Consider the following 22,048-nt stretch of genomic DNA (forward strand, 5'->3'; position numbering starts at 1 on the left):
GTTCAGGAAATGTTGCTGCTTATAGGTCTCTGCAGCAGGCGCTTGGTTCACTCTCCCATGCTGTCCGTTGTTCATCGGCGACGATGGCTGGAATTTGCAAGCCAATACCGCAACTGGACGTCCAGTAAATGGCGACAGGTGGCCTTTTCAGAGAAATCTCGTTCTATGCTTCTTTGGACAGACGGCCGTTGACGCGTACGGCGTGGAACATCTGTAAGCAAATACACTGCAGCTATCTTCAGAAGGATCAGGGGCGGAGGGCATCCCTGGGTGATCTCATTTTGGAAGGCATCTACATCTACTTACATACTCCGCAATCCACCATACGGTGCGTGGCGGAGGGTACCTCGTACCACAACTAGCCTCTTTTCTCCCTGTTCCACTCCCAAACAGAACGAGGGACAAATGACTGCCTATATGCCTCTGTACGAGTCCTAATCTCTCTTTCCGCGAAATGTAAGTTGGCTGCAGTAAAATTGTACTGCAGTCAGCCTCAGTAGTGATTCACGAAAATAACGCCTCATTTCCTCTAGAGACTCCCACCCGAGTTCCTGAAGCATCTCCGTAACACTCGCGTGATCATCAAACCTACCAGTAACAATTCTAGCAGCCCACCTCTGAATTGCTTCTATGTCCTCCCTCAATCCGACCTGATAGGTGTCCCAAACGCTCGAGCAGTACTCAAGAATAGGTCGTATTAGTATTTTATAAGCGGTCTCCTTTACAGATGAACCACATCTTCCCAAAATTCTACCAATGAACCGAAGACGACTATTCGCCTTCCCCACAATTGCCATTACACGCTTGTCGCACTTCATATCACTCTGCAATGTTACGCCCAAATATTTAATCGACGTGACTCTGTCAAGCGCTACACTACCAATGGAGTATTCAAACATTACAGGATTCTTTTTCCTATTATCTGCATTAATTTACATTTATCTATATTTAGAGTTAGCTGCCATTCTTTACACCAATCACAAATCCTGTCCAAGTCATCTTGTATCCTCCTACAGTCACAGTGGATCAACACAAGTATGCATCTGCCTTAGTGACCATGTGCACTCTCACATGCAGTTTGTTTATCGCCGGCACGATGGCATCTACCAACAGGACAATGCAACGTTTCACACAGCTTGCAGTGTAATTGCGTTTTTCGAAGAGCACCAAGACGAGCTCGCCGTACTCCCCTCGCCAGCAAGCTCCCCGGATTAGAACCCAGTCGAGAATCCATGGGACCATCTCGATCGAGCTGTTCGTGCCAAGGATCCTCAGTTGAGAAATCTAGTGCAGGTACCCATGAAACTGCAATCGACATGGCTGCTCAGTCCTGTCGCTACCTGCCAGAATCTCACAGACTCTTCCTGCACGCCTACCAGCGGTCAGCGCCGCAGAGTGCGGTTTTTCAGGCTTTCGACAGATGGTCACATTAATGTGAGTGGACACTGTATATCTACATGATGACGATTTAAAGGTACCAGAATGAAATTTTCACTCTGCAGCGGAGTGTGCGCTGATATGAAACTTCCTGGCAGATTAGAGGACAAAGGATTCCAGTCTCGGTCCGGCACACAGTTTTAACCTGCCTTGAAGTTTCATTTAAAGTTTTTTTCTGTGAAAATAATTATTCCTATTGAATAATTCCTCTGGTACAGGAGAAGTTATTAAACAGAAATATCTTCAGTCTACATTTGAAAACTCTTCCGCTCTCTTTCACACATTTTGATTCAGGAGTAGATTGTCATAGATATTTACAGCTGCATGTTTCACCCCTTTCTCTGCCAGAATTAGATTAATTATAGGGTAAAGCGGATAATATTTCCTCCTACTGTTGTACGCATTCGGGAGGACGACGGTTCAATCCCGCGTCCGGCCATTCTGATTTAGGTTTTCCGTGATTTCCCTTAATCACTCCAGGTGAATGCCGGGATGGTTCCTCTGAATGGGCACGGCCGACTTCCTTCCTCATCCTTCCCTAATCCGATGAGACCGGTGACCTCGGTGTCTGGTCTTCTTCCCCAAACAAACCAACCTACTGTTGTATGTGTGAATATCTCTGTTACCGTCAAATCCAGATGGATTGTTGAGTCGGCCGCTTTGGCGAGCGGTCCTACGCCCTTCAGTCTGAAACCGCGCAACTGCTACGGTCGCAGATTCGAATCGTGCCTCGGACATAGTCGTGTGTGATGTCGTTAGGTTAGTTAGGTTTAAATAGTTATAAGTTCTAGGTGACTGATACCCAGGTGCATAGATATACTGTGGGCCTGTGGAGCTAACATTATCAATTCCGGTAAACTCCGTGATGTTGCGGAGCACCTAAAGAGCTGATTGGCGTATCTCCTTCAATTTATTTTGAGTCAAATTGAATTCATTAAATCAACGAAATATGTACCCAGAAACTTGTATTAATAAATTTTGCCACACTAAAAGCGGTACACTCCAAAAATACAATATACGAGTATTATTTTCTTGTGTATGGGTGAAGCGTAATGTTCGCTATGAACAAGAAATAACACTGAAATGTTAACAATGTTTTGGTACTATCTAAGCGATGATGGTATTTCATCGAGCGAGAAGCTTGTAAAATGGCTGGAGCAAAAGGGACAAGACTAGGATCGAATCACAGTCGGCCGCAAGTTTTAACTTGTAAAAATTTCCAGCCTAATCCGAATTTTGCCAGGAGTCTGCGCTTGTCCAAGGCATGTTATGTTTTGTGTTAGCAAAAGAGCCAACACCGTGTTACGAATGGAGGCCGAAATGCACGCGTTTTAGCTCACGCAGGCTGGCGTGAAGAGGGAAGAACTATTATACTGACGTGAGGTGTGGAACATGAAAAGGAATGAGAATTCAGAAAACGGACGTAATTAATTCGATACTTAACTTTAATCCATTAATGATGAACTTCGCTCTTGACGGTACATGATTCACAATATTATCCGTTCAGAATACGTTCTTGAAGTAATTATAGTAACTGAATATGGCGCCTTGCTAGGTCGTAGCAAATGACATAGCTGAAGGCTATGCTAAACTGTCGTGTCTGCAAATGAGAGCGTATGTAGACAGTGAACCATCGCTAGCCAAGTCGGCTGTACAACTGGGGCGAGTGCTAGGGCGTCTCTATAGACTAGACCTGCCGTGTGGCGGCGCTCGGTCTGCAATCACTGATAGTGGCGACACGCGGGTCCGACGTATACTAACGGACCGCGGTCCATTTAAAGGCTATCACCTAGCAAGTGTGGTGTTTGGCGGTGACACCACAATATGACTTGTCCCTGTCATATGAATCGATTGATGTCGGCAGTCCCACACTTTTTGTGGGTTACATAACATTCCTGCCATTGCTGCTTAAATTATAACACGAATCTAGCCTCGGGCATGGATGTGTGTGATGTCCCTGAGTTAGTTAGGTTTAAGTAATTCTAAGTTTAGGGGCCTGATGATCTCAGCTGTTAAGTCCCACAGTGCTCAGAGCCATTTGAACCATTTGTTTCCCAACCAAATGGTTGAAGCGTAGCCTTCGTCCAATTGGAGGTGTGAGGACGAGCGTTATGGTGCAGCAGGATGATTCTACATCTACATCTACATGACTACTCTGCAATTCACATTTAAGTGCTTGGCAGAGGGTTCATCGAACCACAATCATACTATCTCTCTACTATTCCACTCCCGAACAGCGAGCGGGAAAAACGAACACCTAAACCTTTCTGTTCGAGCTCTGATTTCTCTTATTTTATTTTGATGATCATTCCTACCTATGTAGGTTGGGCTCAACAAAATATTTTCGCATTCGGAAGAGAAAGTTGGTGACTGAAATTTCGTAAAAAGGTCTCGCCGCGACGAAAAACGTCTATGCTGTAATGACTTCCATCCCAACTCGTGTATCATATCTGCCACACTCTCTCCCCTATAACGCGATAATACAAAACGAGCTGCCCTTCTTTGCACCCTCTCGATGTCCTCCGTCAATCCCACCTGGTAAGGATCCCACACCGCGCAGCAATATTCTAACAGAGGACGAACGAGTGTAGTGTAAGCTGTCTCTTTAGTGGACTTGTTGCATCTTCTAAGTGTCCTGCCAATGAAACGCAACCTTTGGCTCGCCTTCCCGACAATATTATCTATGTGGTCCTTCCAACTGAAGTTGTTTGTAATTTTAACACCCAGGTACTTAGTTGAATTGACAGCCTTGAGAATTGTACTATTTATCGAGTAATCGAATTCCAACGGATTTCTTTTGGAACTCATGTGGATCATCTCACACTTTTCGTTATTTAGCGTCAACTGCCACCTGACACACCATACAGCAATCTTTTCTAAATCGCTTTGCAGCTGATACTGGTCTTCGGATGACCTTACTAGACGGTAAATTACAGCATCATCTGCGAACAACCTAAGAGAACTGCTCAGATTGTCACCCAGGTCATTTATATAGATCAGGAACAGTAGAGGTCCCAGGACGCTTCCCTGGGGAACACCTGATATCACTTCAGTTTTACTCGATGATTTGCCGTCTATTACTACGAACTGCGACCTTCCTGACAGGAAATCACGAATCCAGCCGCACAACTGAGACGATACCCCATAGCTCCGCAGCTTGATTAGAAGTCGCTTGTGAGGAACGGTGTCAAAAGCTTTCCGGAAATCTAGAAATACGGAATCAACTTGAGATCCCCTGTCGATAGCGGCCATTACTTCGTGCGAATAAAGAGCTAGCTGCGTTGCACAAGAGCGATGTTTTCTGAAGCCATGCTGATTACGTGTCAATAGATCGTTCCCTTCGAGGTGATTCATAATGTTTGAATACAGTATATGCTCCAAAACCCTACTGCAAACCGACGTCAATGATATAGGTCTGTAGTTAAATGGATTACTCCTACTACCCTTCTTGAACACTGGTGCGACCTGCGCAATTTTCCAATCTGTAGGTACAGATCTATCGGTGAGCGAGCGGTTGTATATGAGTGCTAAGTAGGGAGCTATAGTATCAGCGTAATCTGAAAGGAACCTAATCGGTATACAATCTGGACCTGAAGACTTGCCCGTATCAAGCGATTTGAGTTGCTTCGCAACCCCTAAGGTATCTACTTCTAAGAAACTCATGCTAGCAGATGTTCGTGTTTCAAATTCTGGAATATTCCATTCGTCTTCCCTGGTGAAGGAATTTCGGAAAACTGCGTTCAATAACTCCGCTTTAGCGGCGCAGTCGTCGATAACAGTACCATCGGCACTGCGCAGCGAAGGTATTGACTGCGTCTTGCCGCTTGTGTACTTTACATACGACCAGAATTTCTTCGGATTTTCTACCAAATTTCGAGACAATGTTTCGTTGTGGAACCTATTAAAGGCATCTCGCATCGAAGTACGTGCCAAATTTCGCGCGTCTGTAAATTTTAGCCCATCTTCAGGATTTCGCGTTCTTCTGAACTTCGCATGCTTTTTCCGTTGCCTCTGCAACAGCGTTCGGACCTTTTTTGTGTACCACGGGGGATCCGTTCCATCTCTTACCAATTTATGAGGTATGAATATCTCAATTGCGGTTGCTACTATATCTTTGAATTTGAGCCACATCTCGTCTACATTCGCATAGTCAGTTCGGAAGGAATGGAAATTGTCTTTTAGGAAGGCTTCTAGTGGTACTTTATCCGCTTTTTTAAATAAAATTATTTTGCGTTTGTTTCTGATGGATTTGGAAGAAATGGTATTGAGCCTAGCTACAATGACCTTGTGATCACTAATCCCTGTATCAGTCATGATGCTCTCTATCAGCTCTGGATTGTTTGTGGCCAAGAGGTCAAGTGTGTTTTCGCAACCATTTACAATTCGCGTGGGTTCGTGGACTAACTGCTCTAAATAATTTTCGGAGAATGCATTTAGGACAATCTCGGAAGACGTTTTGTGCCTACCACCGGTTTTGAACAAGTATTTTTGCCAACATACCGAGGGTAGGTTGAAGTCCCCACCAACTATAACCGTATGAGTGGGGTATTTATTTGTTACGAGACTCAAACTTTCTCTGAACTGTTCCGCAACTGTATCATCGGAGTCTGGGGGTCGGTAGAAGGAGCCAATTATTAACTTAATTCGGCTGTTAAGTATAACCTCCACCCACACCAATTCGCACAGAGTATCTACTTCGACTTCACTACAAGATAAACCACTACTGACAGACACCAACACTCCACCACCAATTCTGCCTAATCTATCTTTCCTGAACACCTTCTGAGACTTCGTAAAAATTTCTGCAGAACTTATTTCAGGCTTTAGCCAGCTTTCTGTACCTATAACGATATCAGCTTCTGTGCTTTCTATTAGCGCTTGAAGCTCAGGGACTTTTCCAGCGCAACTACAACAATTTACAACTATAATTCCGACTGTTCCTTGATCCAAGCACGTCCTGTAATTGCCAAGCACCCTTTGACATTGCAGCCCATCCCGCACTTTCCCGAGGCCTTCTAACCTAAAAAAACCGCCCAGTCCACGCCACACAGCCTCCGCTACCCGTGTAGCCGCCAGCTGAGTGTAGTGAACTCCTGACCTATTCAGCGGAACCCGAAACCCCACCACCCTATGGCGCAAGTCAAGGAATCTGCAGCCAATACGGTCGCAAAACCGTCTGAGCCTCTGATTCAGACCCTCCACCCGGCTCTGCACCAAAGGTCCGCAGTCGGTTCTGTCAACGATGCTGCAGATGGTGAGCTCTGCCTTCATCTCGTAAGCAAGACCGGCAGCCTTCACCAAATCAGGTAGCCGCTGGAATCCAGAGAGAATTTCCTCAGATCCAAAGCGACACACGTCATTAGTGCCGACATGTGCCACCACCTGCAGCTGGCTGCACCCTGTGCTCTTCATGGCATCCGGAAGGACCCTTTCGACATCAGGAATGACTCCTCCCGGAATGCACACGGAGTGCACACTGGATTTCTTCCCCTCCTTAGCCGCCATATCCCTAAGGGGCCCCATTACGCGCCTAACATTGGAGCTCCCAACTACCAGTAAGCCCAACCTCTGCGATTGCCCGGACCTTGAAGGCTGAGAATGATCCTCTGAAACAGGGCAGGCAGCTGCATCTGGCTCAGCCAGAGACAGTGCCTGAAACCGGTTTGTCAGACGCACCGGGGAGGCTTTCTGGTCAGCTTCCGGGGACGCCTTTCGCTGCCTGCCACGCCTTGGAACGACCTCCCAATCAACCACAGGCGAGGGCTCAGCCCCACTGCGGGCAGCAACCGGGGCAACCACAGCGGCAGACCGATCTGGGGACAGACGGGATGAGGTTGACATCCCTGTGATACCCGAGTCCGGCTCCCCACAGTGGTGCCCATTGGCAACAGCCTCAAGCTGCGCGACCGAAGTCAGCGCCGATTGCAGCTGTGAGCGAAGGGATGCCACGTCAGCCCTCATCCGAACACAGCAATCGCAGTCCCTGTCCATTCTAATCGATGTTTAACAACAGTTACTGAAACACGAGTCGGTGCCTAGATAACGCAAGCGGAACACGCAAAGAATGTATCAACTAACCTGTACAAATGCCTAACGACTGCGCTACAATCTGCTGAATTTACGATTACAGTAACTAAAACTCGAAATTGCACCTCCTATACGAAACTCACACGCAATTTGAATAAGAATCTACGAAGTAAACACTAAAGCGCGATGCTACAACTGTCAAATACTATAATACGCCCGAAATATATGAATTAAACAATGCAAGTACCCAAAAACACGCAAAGAAATTAATTAAACTATGTAACAAATAAGTAAGCTAGGGTTATACGACTTGCTACTGCAGCTGCTTATCCAACGGCGGCAGGGAGCACACTGACTGGCCAACCGACTCTGGCCGTTCACAACAAAAACAGAAGACAGACGACTACGCGAATTTGCACTATTCAGGTACTAAGGCGCGATGCTACAACCCTCAAATACTATAATACGCCCGAAATATACGAATTAAACAATGCAAGTACCCAAAAACACGCAAAGAAATTAATTAAACTATCTAACAAATAAGTAAGCTAGGGTTATACGACTTGCTGCTGCAGCTGCTTATCCAACGGCGGCAGGGAGCACACTGACTGGCCAACCGACTCTGGCCGTTCACAACAAAAACAGAAGACAGACGACTACGCGAATTTGCACTATTCAGGTACTAAGGCGCGATGCTACAACCCTCAAATACTATAATACGCCCGAAATATATGAATTAAACAATGCAAGTACCCAAAAACACGCAAAGAAATTAATTAAACTATGTAACAAATAAGTAAGCTAGGGTTATACGACTTGCTGCTGCAGCTGCTTATCCAACGGCGGCAGGGAGCACACTGACTGGCCAACCGACTCTGGCCGTTCACAACAAAAACAGAAGACAGACGACTACGCGAATTTGCACTATTCAGGTACTAAGGCGCGATGCTACAACCCTCAAATACTATAATACGCCCGAAATATACGAATTAAACAATGCAAGTACCCAAAAACACGCAAAGAAATTAATTAAACTATCTAACAAATAAGTAAGCTAGGGTTATACGACTTGCTGCTGCAGCTGCTTATCCAACGGCGGCAGGGAGCACAGCCCGACAGCATTCCTCCTGGGCGTGCTGACTTTTTGGCACGTCGCAGTTTCTGTTATGTGTCTTCATAGCGCTGCGCATTGTTTGTGGTTCTACGCTCGAGGAACTGAACCAGCAGAGGAAGCATCCTGGCTCACGATAACGGCCGGCCTCGCACTGCCAATCAGACGAAGGCTACACTTTGGCGATTTGATTGGTAAACACGGCGACATCCTCCGTACAACCTGGATCTTTTATTGTGAGATTTCCACCTGTTTGACAGCCTGAAGAAAGGCATACGCGGACGTCGGTTTCAGTCGGACGAGGAAGTGGAAGAGTAGGTGCGATTGTAGATCGTACAGCGTCCGACCGCATTCTACATACCATGATTTGATATTCCCGTCTCCCAGTTGAATAAATGTCGTAACGCGTGTGGTGATTACTTGTGAATGGGACCATTCCATGGTCCCACTGTGGCGGGTGTTTGATTTTCATTCGACTGCTCCTTAATTAATTCATCTTAAGGAAACAAGTGTAACTGCGTCGCCAACTTCGCAGCAATAGAAAAATGACAGCTGAATTATGTACCTAATTAAATAGGAGCTTTTCACAAAGTAACGACTTTTTGCCAGTAATTAAAACTCTAATTTTATGGCATTTTTAAATATATATAGAGTGTGGGAAGATCCTGAATAAATAACGTAAGCTGATTAAAATGAAGTCAAATTGTAGAAGTAATCTTCAAACCTGCGTCTCTCATATAACGCCTACCATGACTCGTTCCATATTACTAATACAAAGTTTTCACGCGTCTTAACCAGTGGGCGATGAAAACTGAGTTGCGGAAACCGACTGTTCGCTGTCGTGCTTACAAGTTCAGCCTGTATGACGTTTGCACGCCCGATCAAATGTTGCTTTTATGAGTAACAATTGTTTTATACGAAAAGTGCTTGTAAATCAGCTATCCCAGTTTCCGATTAGCTAGCTTGATTGATGTTTCTCTTCAATTAAATATCGAAGGTGGATAACATCTTGGTCAGTCAGATATTTCTTCTTCTCTTCCTCTGCACAAAATGTCACTTCGTCGAGATTAATTAACTTTTTTTAAAAGGAAGTAGGAACCTGACAACCCAATCAAGCTTCAAAAACTGTAGAACGAACAGAACACCAAAATATGAGAGGTGCAAGGCTGATGTTACAACAGTAGTGAACTTCGAATACGTGAAAATAAGGCACGAAAATCCGTATTTTTGATTTGAAATACGCATGTTAGTTTTTCATTTATACTTTAAGGGTGGGCTTAATAATCTAATAGTAAAGTGTGTGCCTGGAAACTGAAAGGTTTTTGTGGCCCTGCAAAGTAATATATTCGAGAAATCTCAATCAAAAGGTAAGATTAACTTCTCGTAGTTGGTACTCAAAGTCATGTAAAATTTTGTAATTGGCGTCGTGGTCATCTGTTGACTGTAAAATTATTTATTTGTAAAACCCAATGTTAGAGTTACGATCGTGTGGTCATGCTCGGGTGGAAATATTTACACCTCAGCACATGTCAAGACATCAAAATAATCTGACACTGGATGACATAGAGGCGAACTGCATTGTAAATATATTGCCCGCCTTCTGTTTAGTTTTTGTCCGCATCCATACTATTAGGTGGAGTAAATGATAACATATTTGTCTTCGTTTCATATAAAACAAAAGTTGGTTTCGTCCACTATGTTCTATGGATCATGTATATTAATTTCTGCTTATGAATCCGTGTGTGAACTGTTCGATTTAAATGTATTGTAGGTGTATTGTTCGCATTCTTCTTTATTTTAGTCAGCACCTGTTTTTCTCACATACTTGTACTAGATGGAGAACTCCATGTTAGCAGTTTTTTACAAAATTGGTATTCAGTTTTATTACGTCTTGTCACACAATGAGTATGTATTTCTGCTTTGAATGGCGTTGCTTCTTGCTACTGACTATGCTCTGTAGTCTTAATGACTGAGACATTCTTCCTTGAAAATCCTAAAAATGAAACAATAGTTACGCAAATGTGTTCATACGTTATTAACAGGTACTACAAACAATACATTTTAGCAGAAATTAGTGTATTACAATTATCCTCTCATCCGAAAGAAAATTTAAAAGCAAATAACACACATTCTCATGTTTTCATCATTGGATCTAATAGTCAGTTCTGTACAACTAGAGTTACTAAAAAGAGCAGCATTCAGTTAGTGGAAGTACATTCACACTATACCACGGATTCCTATGTACAGAAATACATACTCCTCCTGTAACAAGATGTAAGACAGTTTAAGACCATTTCTATGACAAGTTGCTAAAATGTAGTTAACCATTAAATGCGAGAAAGTATGAAAAACCTTGGGTTTTATATGAAGCAAAACAAATATGGAATCATTTTCGCCACCAGATATTAAAAGTGCTTGCAAAAATCAAGCAGAATACAAGCAACGTATTCATAACGCAATTTAAAGAGTGCAATACACAATACGAATCGTAATCAGAAACACAATGCAATTAAATCACGTTCTGTTGTGATATAATTTAATTTTCATTGAGTCTCAACTTTATCTATGATAATGATGGTAACTGAAGGAATGAATTAAAATTTGTGCCATGGCTGGAACTTGAACACAGGTCTCCTTGCTTACAAGGCATGAAGAAATGCATTAAAATTTGTGCCACGGCCGGGACTAGTAAGCAAGGAGATCCCGGTTCGACTCCTGGCCGTGGTACAAATTTTAATTCATTTCTTCGGTTTCCATGCCTAGTAAGTATAGAGACACAGGTTCAAATCCCAGCCACAGCACGAATTTTAATTCGTTCCTTCAGTTTCCATAACTGAACCATATTTTGGCGTCTATTACTACGTTTACATGAGCCACAGCTTCGGGAAAAAAAATTCTTTCTGATCCTTTTCGCTGTCGTGCACACATGTTAAGGCCGGAAGCAGTTTTGATAGACCGGTCGAATAAATGTCGCTTTTTCTCGATAGAAGAAGCAGATGCCAGACAGATTCGTAAGAAGAATCTTAAGGAAATGTAACTCATCCACAAGGAAGTGGCTTACAATGCGGTTGTTCGACAAATTCTTGAATTTGTCCACAAATCTGGAACCGTTACCAGATAGTACTGATAGAAATGATAGAGAAGATCCAACGAAGAGCGGCACGTTTCGTCAAGGTATCGTTTAGTGGTCGGGAGAGAGAGAGATGTTCAGCAGACGCTACAAGAGAGGGGTTGTGCATCACAGAGAAGTTTACAATTGAAATTTCGAGAAAACACTTTCCGGGAAATGACCACAACGAGAAAATCCGAGAAATTAGAGCCAATACAGAGTCTTATCGACAATCATTATTCCCTCTGGTCAATCGCAAGTGGAATTGGGTACAGGGATCAGTTAGCGATATCAGATGTACTCTTCGCCACACACCGGCAGGTGGCTTGCGGAGTATGATCTAGCCGTAAAGCGGTATTGGGAAATTTGTTAAAAAAAATTCTTTTGGGAGTCTCATGTGAACGTAGTGTACCTGAACTTACCAGAAGCAGTTTGGCAAATAAGTTTAATGAAGAACGGATAAGGAAGTCCAGGTTAATGTAGTCTTCCTAATTTTTAACATTTTTATGCAGCGACAGCAACTGATATTGTTTATGTAAGAATATACAGCCTACAGTTGCAGGTTAACTTTATCGTTTACCTAGGTTTCAACGTTAGTAATAACGTCTTCTTCAGAACCTGCAACAAGTTAATATTATAATGCGCCTCTAAATTTACATTAGATATGGTCATCCTACAGGATGCAACGTGTAGTACTTACATAAAATATTATTTAAATACTATAGGCTGTATATTCTTATATATATAAATGTAGTGTTCTCTGATGGTGGGCTGTGCAGAATACAGTGAAGATACGGATGCCAGCGTCTGTCGGCTAGCGACAGGTAGGCTTGTGATGCTCTCTGTCGGTGGCCTTGCGAAGCTCAACGCGAAAGGTGAATCTCTCTGAGGCTACCGGAGGCCGTTTGCAGCGTGCGACATTGTAACCGACCGCTTATAGAATATACGCGTGATAAAAAGATTGAACGTTGAACACACTGTTGCACGAATATTGTACACTTGTACTGCGATCTGTGCTAATCTCGGTTCCATTAATAACGCTTCGATTGATAGTAAGCCTCTTACTTACATACACTAAGTCTACTGTAATATGTACATCAGCTTTTAACGTTTGTACTTTCTTCCCAGACACTTCACCTTCAACGTCCAGTCGAGTAAGATCAGTTAGGAGAACTTTATTTCAATGGCTGTACGCAATTTTCTCACTCTTTTGCTGAAAGCATCACTGAAGTACAATAAGACATTTTATGCATAATCGGTAGTTTACAGCTGCATCAAACCAGTCTCAGGACTGAAGACCACAACAACAACAATGGTAGTTTACATGTGCTTCCAAATTCCGATTTTCGTTAACTTTTTTCCCTACCCCGTTACTGTTTGATCATGTAAACATTCCATATCGATTCTGGAAAAGCGATTCTGGCTTCCAGATTTCAGTATCTTTAAGGGACGTTAAATGAGAACTAGGCAGATGGAAAACAGTAAGTAAATTGAGTATTATTTCAAAAGTAATCGCCATTACTCTTTATACATTTATCCCACTGTGAGACAAGGCTGTCAATACCTTAATGGACCAATATTTTTGTTTTCCTAAGGGGCCATGATTGCAACAAACAGGAGTGCACCTTCCCAGCGAAGCTTCGGTAATATGTTTTCCAGAATGCACATGATGAGATGAATGTACTCATAACAAAACAGTTACATTCACTGGCGTGATAAGATTTTTAATCATCTTTTCTTGAAGAGATTTTAAACATATTTTCTTGAACAGTCTTCTCGTCCTCACCCTTAATAGTCCATTGAAATGGGAATGAAGTCCCATGTTTCTTGACAGAGCGTAGGGGAAGGATGCGGGAGACCCGCACCGCCATATGAGGCAAGGTCTTAATGGAAGTGGTTTGCCGTTGCCTTCCTCCGACTGTAATGAGGATGAATGATGACGAGGAAAACGACAAAACAACACCCAGTCATCTCGAGGCAGGTGAAACATCCAGTAATAAATCGTTGCATCACTCTATTATAAATACTACGATCACTTCGTTGTGCTGACACCAGAACAGCTGATTTACAAACGCGATTCGAGTAAAATAACTGACGCCTGGAAAACCGATTTGTGACCACGCTAGCAAAATCAGTTATTGTCTTACAAGTAAACGGTTTCCGGAATTCAGTTTTCGTTTCGGCAAGTTGTGTATGAGCGGGCGCTCCATCGTCCTGAAATTAAAGCTTTCGTGGTTGTCAGTAAGCTTCATGATTCGTGACATCACATCCATAGATAGACCGAAGTTCATTTTTCCGGACGGGTTAAAGTCAAAACGTGTGGCATAGTTCCTCCATATGATAAGACTGCTTCTATGATTGTGTTCTTGGGTTATTGGCCTTGGCTCCAAAATAACGTTAACTAGAGTTAATGCCAATTTAACCAGCTTAATTGCTTGAGGGTGATTCGAATATATATATATATATATATATATATATATATATATATATATATATATATATATATATGACCTAGTAGACAGTGTCCGAAGTTCCATGCGGCTTTTCGCGGATGATGCTGTAGTATACAGAGAAGTTGCAGCATTAGAAAATTGTAGCGAAATGCAGGAAGATCTGCAGCGAATAGGCACTTGGTGCAGGGAGTGGCAACTGACCCTTAACATAGACAAATGTAATGTATTGCGAATACATAGAAAGAACGATCCTTTATTGTATGATTATATGATAGCGGAACAAACACGGGTAGCAATTACTTCTGTAAAATATCTGGGAGTATGCGAGCGGAACGATTTGAAGTGGAATGATCATATAAAATTAATTGTTGGTAAGGCGGGTACCAGGTTGAGATTCATTGGGAGAGTCCTTAGAAAATGTAGCCCATCAACAGAGGAGGTGGCTTACAAAACACTCGTTCGAACTATACTTGAGTATTGCTCATCAGTGTGGTATCCGTACCAGATCGAGTTGACAGAGGAGATAGAGAAGATCCAAAGAAGAGCGGCGCGTTTCGTCACAGGGTTATTTGGTAACCATGATAGCGTTACGGAGATGTTTAGCAAACTCAAGTGGCAGACTCTGCAAGAGAGGCGCTCTGCATCGCGGTGTAGCTTGTTCGCCAGGTTTCGAGAGGGCGCGTTTCTGGATGAGGTATCGAATATATTGCTTCCTCCTGCTTATACCTCCCAAGGAGATCACGAATGTAAAATTAGAGAGATTCGAGCGCGTACGGAGGCTTCCAGACAGTCGTTCTTCCCGCGAACCATACGCGAGTGGAACAGAAAAGTGCCCTCCGCCACACACCGTCAGGTGGCTTGCGGAGTATAAATGTAGATGTAGATGTAGACACTAGCTCACAAAATCGTTGTCTCCTTTGTGGAGCACCATCTAATAACCCACGTGACAAAATCTGAGTGTACACCTCGTAGTGACTGACGTGGTACGACGGAAAATTCTGCTTTCAACCGTCTCGTAAATCTGGACTGTGTGCTATTGCGAGACAAATTGAAGTTCCTCGAAACGTTTCTTCTGTTGCCCATTACTCTTCTTGTTGCTTCATACTTTTTTGTAATTATACCTTGAACAAGAAAATGTGTAAATGGAAGCAACATGACCAGTCATGTCAAACAGCAATAACACCATTTTAGTAATCACTTTTTAGTGTAGACGCTCAATGTTTGGTTAATATTGAGTAAATAAATTACCTGTGGCGTGGACTGCACAACTGTCACTACTGTTACAGTCACTTCTCTACATCTACATCGTTACTCTGCAATTCACACTTAAGTGCCTGGCAGAGGGTTCATCTCTACATCTCTACCATTTCACTCTCGAATGGCGCGTGGGAAAAAGGAACACCTAAATCTTTCCGTTCGAGCTCTGATTTCTCTTATTTTATTATGATGATCATTTCTCCCAACGTAGGTGGGTGTCAACAAAATATTTTCGCATTCGGAAGAGAAAGTTGGTGATTGAAATTTCGGAAATAGATCTCGCCGCAAAGAAAATCGCCTTTGTTTCACTGGCTGCCACCCCAACTCGCGTATCATATCAGTGACATTCTTACTCCTATTGCGCGGTAACACGAAACGAGCTGCCCTTTGCACTTTTCCGATGTCCTCCGTGAATCCTACCTGATAAGGATCTCATACCGCGCAGCAATATTCCAGCAGAGGACGGACAAGTGTAATGTAGGCTGTCTCTTTAGTGGGTTTGTCGCATCTTCTGAGTGTTCTCCCAACAAAGCTCAGCCTTTGTTTCACCTTCCCCACAATATTATCTGTGTGATCTTTCCAATTTAAGAAGCTCGTAATTGTAATTCCTAGGTATTTAGTCGAATGGACAGCCCTTAGATTTGTGTGATTTATCGTATACCCAAAGTTTATCGGATTTCTTTTAGTACCCATGTGGATGACCTCGCACTTTCCTTTGTTCAGTGCCAATTGACACTTTTCGCACCACACAGAAATTCTATATAGATCATTTTGTTACTGGAATTGATCGTCTGATGATTTTACTAGACGGTAAATTGCAGCGTCATCTGCAAACAAGCTAAGGGGGCTGCTCAGATTATCACCTAGATCTTTTATGTAAATCAGGAACAGCAGAGGACCCATGACACTACCTTGCGGAACGCCAGATATCACTTCTGTTCAACTCAATGATTTACCACCTATCACTGCGAACTGTGATCTCTCTGAGAGGAAATCACGAATACAGTCACACAACTGAGACGATGCTCCATATGCACGCAATTTGATTAATAGCCGCTTGTGACGAACTGTATCAAAAGCGTTCTGGAACTCTAGGCATATGGAATCGATCTGAGATTCCTTGTCGACAGCACTCATTACTTCATGGGAAGAAAGAACTAGCTGTGTTGCACAAGAACGATATTTTCTGAATCCGTGTTGGTTATGTATCAATAAGTCATTTTCTTCAAGGTAATACATAATGTCGAGTACAGTATATGCTCCAAAATCCTACTGCAAATTGAGGTCAGTGATATGGGTCTGTAATTCCATGGGTTACTCCTATTTCCTTTCTTGGATATTGGTGTGACCTGTGCTACTTTCCAGCCTTTAGGACCAGAGTTTCGTCAAGTGAGCGATTGTATATGATTGCTAAGAAAGGCGCTATTGTGTCTGCATACTCTGATAGGAACCTGATTGTTATACCATCTGGAGCGGAAGACTTGCCTTTCTTAAGTGATCTGAGTCAATGGTGCCGACATCATCATTATTTTATAAGGAAATATATTTTCTTTAGAGATTTTGTGAGTTTGGTACTAGTTCTGCTCCCGCCCACTTACAGTCTACAAAATCACGGCCACACCTATTTATAGTGCAAAATGTTGCTAATAGACAGAATTTAATGAAACCACAAACACTACGAGCTTGAGGATTGTGTCCTCCCACCACGACACGTAACGTCGAACGAGAACGTTGTGTCTTCTTCTGGGGAGGGTGTCCCATGAAAAATGGTCACTACTCAGGGATATGACAGAACCAATCATTTGAAGCAAAAAAGTCTATGAGCAGTAAACATGGACTCTAAAATGCACATATTAAGAGCTTCGATACTGTGAAACACACCTACTTCAAACTCTTTACTTTCTATATTTTGAGGGGTGTTAGTATGCACTAAAACGAGAAAAAATAGTGTGGCTAACGTGGGTTTTCAATGCATACCTTAAGAGCTGTTCAGCAGAAGGGATGTGTTTCACAGTAGTGCAGAGGAACGAGTGCTCATATCTCTTAAGTGATGCATTTTAGAGTCCACGTTTTTGTAAGACCTTTTTGCTTCGAATGATCGTTCCTGCCCTTTCTCTGAATATCGACCATTCCTCCTGGGACAATCTGTATTACTACTAGATAAATTCACACCTATATAGCATGTGGCCTTTAACGACACTGAATGACTCATCCGCTCATTCACATGTCGTGTCCTATAGAGCCCGTGATGGAGGAGTAACGCCATGGGTGTGGAACATGTCAAGATTTACAGAAAGGGAATAGTCGCTGTAATAAAATTACTTCTGTGGACTGTATTAGTAATCAGCTATAATTGATTCGCTGCAGTCTTACTCTATCCGTGCCCAAGAAGAATGCGGATGAATGCAACAAAATTATCGGAAAATCTGGAGGCTAATTTACGATCAGCATTGTTAGTTTACATGTTCCTAACGAGTATTTCACTCTTGAAATTTGGCTAACTTCCCTGTTGGAGTGACTAATAAATAAATTTTAATTTTGCTCTGAATTAAAAAAAAAACAACAGATTCTTGCTTTCTGCCTCTCGGCAGCTTGTTTAAAGCACCGTACTGAAAAATACGGGCCCTCTCGACAACATCTTCATGGAAATCGTTTATTGTCTTGCGGTGTGATTGTTTAAATCACGGCTGATATGAAACTTATTTTTATTAACAGACGCAAATTCCATAAAAAAATAGATACGAGTATATAGGAAACAGAGTGCAAGAGTACCAAGAGCTTTGAAAAAGGCCTATGAAATATACGCAACATTCTCACTGCCACTTTTGCAAAGTAAATACTTTCTTGACTTTAGCTACATCATCGAAGAAGATAACTGTGTAGGATAACAGGGAAAGAAATTGTGAAAAGTTAGTACCCTTGTCTCCAGTTCGTTAGATCGCGTTCGCACCGCGACTCCAATGCCCTTATTCGATACCACTCCTGCTGCTGTAATTTGAAATCCGAAACTGTTATAGTGTTTTGCGTGATGGTAAAACTTCGCGAAGCAGGCGATTTAAAATATTTACTTTCGATATTTTCGATGAGTCAAATAAATCTCTTCAGTGGTCCAGGCACAGAAAATCTCAAATGAGAAAATCAAGAGTCACGTGACTGACTTATTACTTACCCAAAAACTGCGCTCAGGTATAATACATCTTATCCAATACACGAGGTCCCCTGTATTATTCAGTTGACTAAAAGCAGGCAACGAAACCTGTCCGATACTTTACTCCAACCACTGATTTTACGAAAATAAAACATTTGCAACTCTTGTCAATTAATACAACACTTACGCTTCCTGTTGGAGGTGGGCGGCCTACAAATTCCCTTTTACTATGATATGATGCTGACGAACAGATTCTTTCAACTCCATATTGTTTTGACCATACTCAACAGCGGTAAGAGAGATTTCTAGAGATGAAAATCCGAATCCATTTTCAAAATTGTATGAATATAGTGGTGTTTACTATGTATTATGCGTTTGACGAATGGACTTGTACGCTTTTTATGTTACGGGCTTCATAATGTTTTCTGTAGATTGTGATACAGACGATTAACATAAGTGTAGTATCCCATAATAGAATTTGATCTCATTAGCTTACTGTGGCAGTTAGAGATGTTTGCTATTCTTCTTGGTTCTCGAGCAACGTTGGATTTGGGCGTGCGATATTTGTACTTTGAAGTCCTTGCTATGTTAACTGTTCCGGGCATTTTAGTTACCTGAAAAAAAGAAACACAACTTAATAAGCTTTCTTTTAAAAAAGAGAATTCATCTTATAACACTATCAGTTTATTATATAAAGTACGAAATTATAAGAATAAACTTTAGAATACCAGTTCTGACAAGAAATAGAGCTTGTAATTCACACAGTCCTATGTCCTCGGTAGATTACAGTACTGTTATTCATTCTATTTGTAGGCAGTCTGACTCTGGAGAGAAAGCCAGTTGCAGCTGTATAATGCTGCGAGATTCATGTTTGTATGATATACCACACGGTAAAACAAAGGAACTGAAACTACAGGTTCAACGAAACAGGGCACAAAATCTTGATCTCCAGGCTAACTAAACTCAGGAATCCTGTAAGCCGACGGACAACGCTTTGCATGAAAACTAACATTTCTTTCGTTAGTAAATTGAGCAACGATTATCACAAGAGCGGATATCTTTCTACTCTAAAATAATTCGCTATTCTGGACTCTTTGTCGTGAATCTTCTTCAGTGATGAATTGCTCTTTGACGGGAACAAATTTATCGTTGTGCACTTCCTTCGCACGTGGGCCAAGCAAATCCACATGCACTGACTGTGCAAATCTTAGTTTTAGCAACGTTCGGTATTTTTTTTTTTTAGAAAAGTGTTATTAGTTAATGTATACATGAGCGAACTGTTAGTACTACAGGCCTTGCGGCTGATGAATTTTGGAGCACCAGATCACTTTCACATTCGTTTTTCTTTCATTACTATTTTAAGAAAATCCTCCCCCGAAGGTGGAGGGGACAAGGAGCTCCTGTTACGCGATCCAGCAACTCATATTCGCCCCTTTTTTCCATTTCGGCATGTAGTCAAAATCAGACTCGTTAGAAGCAATTACACTAATCAGCATAGTTAAACAGAGGTGTCTGATAAAGGTCTGGTGCCATACTATTGCGCCCCCACACTCGGCTAAATCGTGGGAGACGGTGTTCCGGCACACCTCATGAACATGCCATACGGAGCCGTCAGATACCGACGTTGTAACGGAACTGGTCAGTGGACTTAATATCGCACACAACGTAGAATACGGTACACATATAAATTTAGAGCACCATCCAAGAGTACACAGACTGTAATCATGCCTTAGTGTAATATCGACAACATAACTCAAATAGCCTTACATATTTATAAGCAGAATACATGAATTCAACATAAAATATATTATTTTTCAAAAAATATAACTGATTTTTATATTTTTGATGCTTTTCAAAATTGTAATTGCATTTGAAGTCGCTCTAATTGTCATTATAATTGTATTTAACGTTTCAGTAATTGTTTTGAAAAATAGCTTAAAAGATTTTTTCATTTTTTTTACACAAACCATATACTTTTTTTTTACATAAATCCTATGTGTGTTTCTCTGGAAGTTAAGAATCGATATTTAACTGTAGCATCCTTGCGCTAGTATGCGACTTGTATCGCTGGTCAACTTGGCTGTGAAATTTTGAGTTGTAAAGTTGTTGAGTTATCGCGCTAAGAACTGGTCAGTTGAAACATAGTAAACTGTGTTAACTGGAAGAAGTGTAATTTATGTTTATTAAAAATTGATTTGAAGACAAAGTTGCCTGCAGTATCTATATTATTTCATCGTCCATACTTCAAAATTAAAAGCCGACTTCTTCTTGCAAGAGGAGGAACTAGATAGAGAGCCAACTGACAATACATCAATCTGCAAACGAACAGGCCTACTGCAAGTTATGTGCAAACCATTAACTTTGTTATTCTACCTGCACTTGCTCTTTCTAATATGGATCTTTCCCGCAACCATAAGCAAAGTAAAATTTTGCAGAGTTTGTAAGGTTTTAACACTACGAAAATTGAGTCAGCAGAGCGAGGAGTCAGGTTAACTCATAAATCAAACACAACTATCGTGCTTTTTATTCGACTCATCGAAAATATCAGTAGTGAATATTTTAAATCGCCTGATTCACGAAGTTATAATATCACGCAATTCAGTAAAAACGTTTCAGATTTCAGAATACAGCAGGAGTCGTATCGAACAAGGGCAGTGGAATCGCAGTGCGAATGCGATCTTACGAACTGGAGACAACGGTACGAACTTTCTGTTAACTACGAGGTGAGTCAAATGAAAACCTTAAATTTGTAATAACAGATCGAAATTTCGCGCTGTAAGTTGGTGAGCGCGCTACAAACAGCGTGCAGAATGGCCCGTAGGTGGCAGCGTAGTGCAGATGCACACATACCGTCGCAGTATCAGTATAAAGATGGCCGCCCCACTTGCGACTTGCACCAGGGAAGACATCGTTCTGTTATTCGGTTTTGGCGTACTGAAGGTGTGAAACCTATTGAAATTCATCGACGAATGAAGGTTCAGTACGGCGATGCATGTTTCTCACAGCAGCAAGTCTACGAATGGAGTTGGAAGTTCGAAATGCTGTGACTTCAGTGGAAGATGATCCTCGCCCAGGTCGGGCACAATCGAGTTGGACTCCACAGAACATTGCAGCAACTGAAGCCATAGTGAAGGAAAACCGCCGAGTGACACTGAATGACATTGCAGCATGTTGACAGATTAGTCATGGGTCAGCACTCCACACTGTGCATGACATGCTCCAGTTTCACAAAGTGTCTGCAAGATGGGTGCCACGGCAGCTGAGTCCTGAAACGAGAGAACGACGTGTTGATGCTTGTGAAGAACGTCTTCGGTGCTTCGAACGAGAAGGTGATGGCTACCATGCAAGAATCGATACTGGGGACGAAACCTGGGTTCGCTTCCACCAACTGGAAACGAAGAGGGCGAGCAAGGAATGGCGCCATTCCATGTTTGGACCACTCAAAGATGCACTGGGAGGAAAGAAGTTCCCTTCTGATGAAGAGCGACGCCACGCAGTGCATGAAT

General features: G+C 42.3%; 1 protein-coding gene across 4 annotated transcripts in view; it reads right to left on the reverse strand.

Annotated features, from left to right (window-relative positions):
* The window catches only part of LOC126279309 (calcium release-activated calcium channel protein 1-like), a 492,320-nt gene that overhangs the window by 261,560 nt on the left and 208,712 nt on the right, over nucleotides 1-22,048 (reverse strand). For 3 of the 4 annotated variants that reach the window (XM_049979665.1, XM_049979667.1, XM_049979666.1), the window contains exon 2: nucleotides 19,039-19,156. The exons of the other annotated variant lie outside the window; for it this stretch is intronic. In XM_049979665.1, the coding sequence (XP_049835622.1) occupies nucleotides 19,039-19,156 (118 nt within the window). The remainder of the gene's footprint in view (nucleotides 1-19,038; nucleotides 19,157-22,048) is intronic. 4 annotated transcript variants of the gene reach the window in all.

The sequence above is a fragment of the Schistocerca gregaria genome, chromosome 1 (genome assembly GCF_023897955.1).
Source record: "Schistocerca gregaria isolate iqSchGreg1 chromosome 1, iqSchGreg1.2, whole genome shotgun sequence".
NCBI classification, from domain to species: domain Eukaryota; kingdom Metazoa; phylum Arthropoda; class Insecta; order Orthoptera; family Acrididae; genus Schistocerca; species Schistocerca gregaria.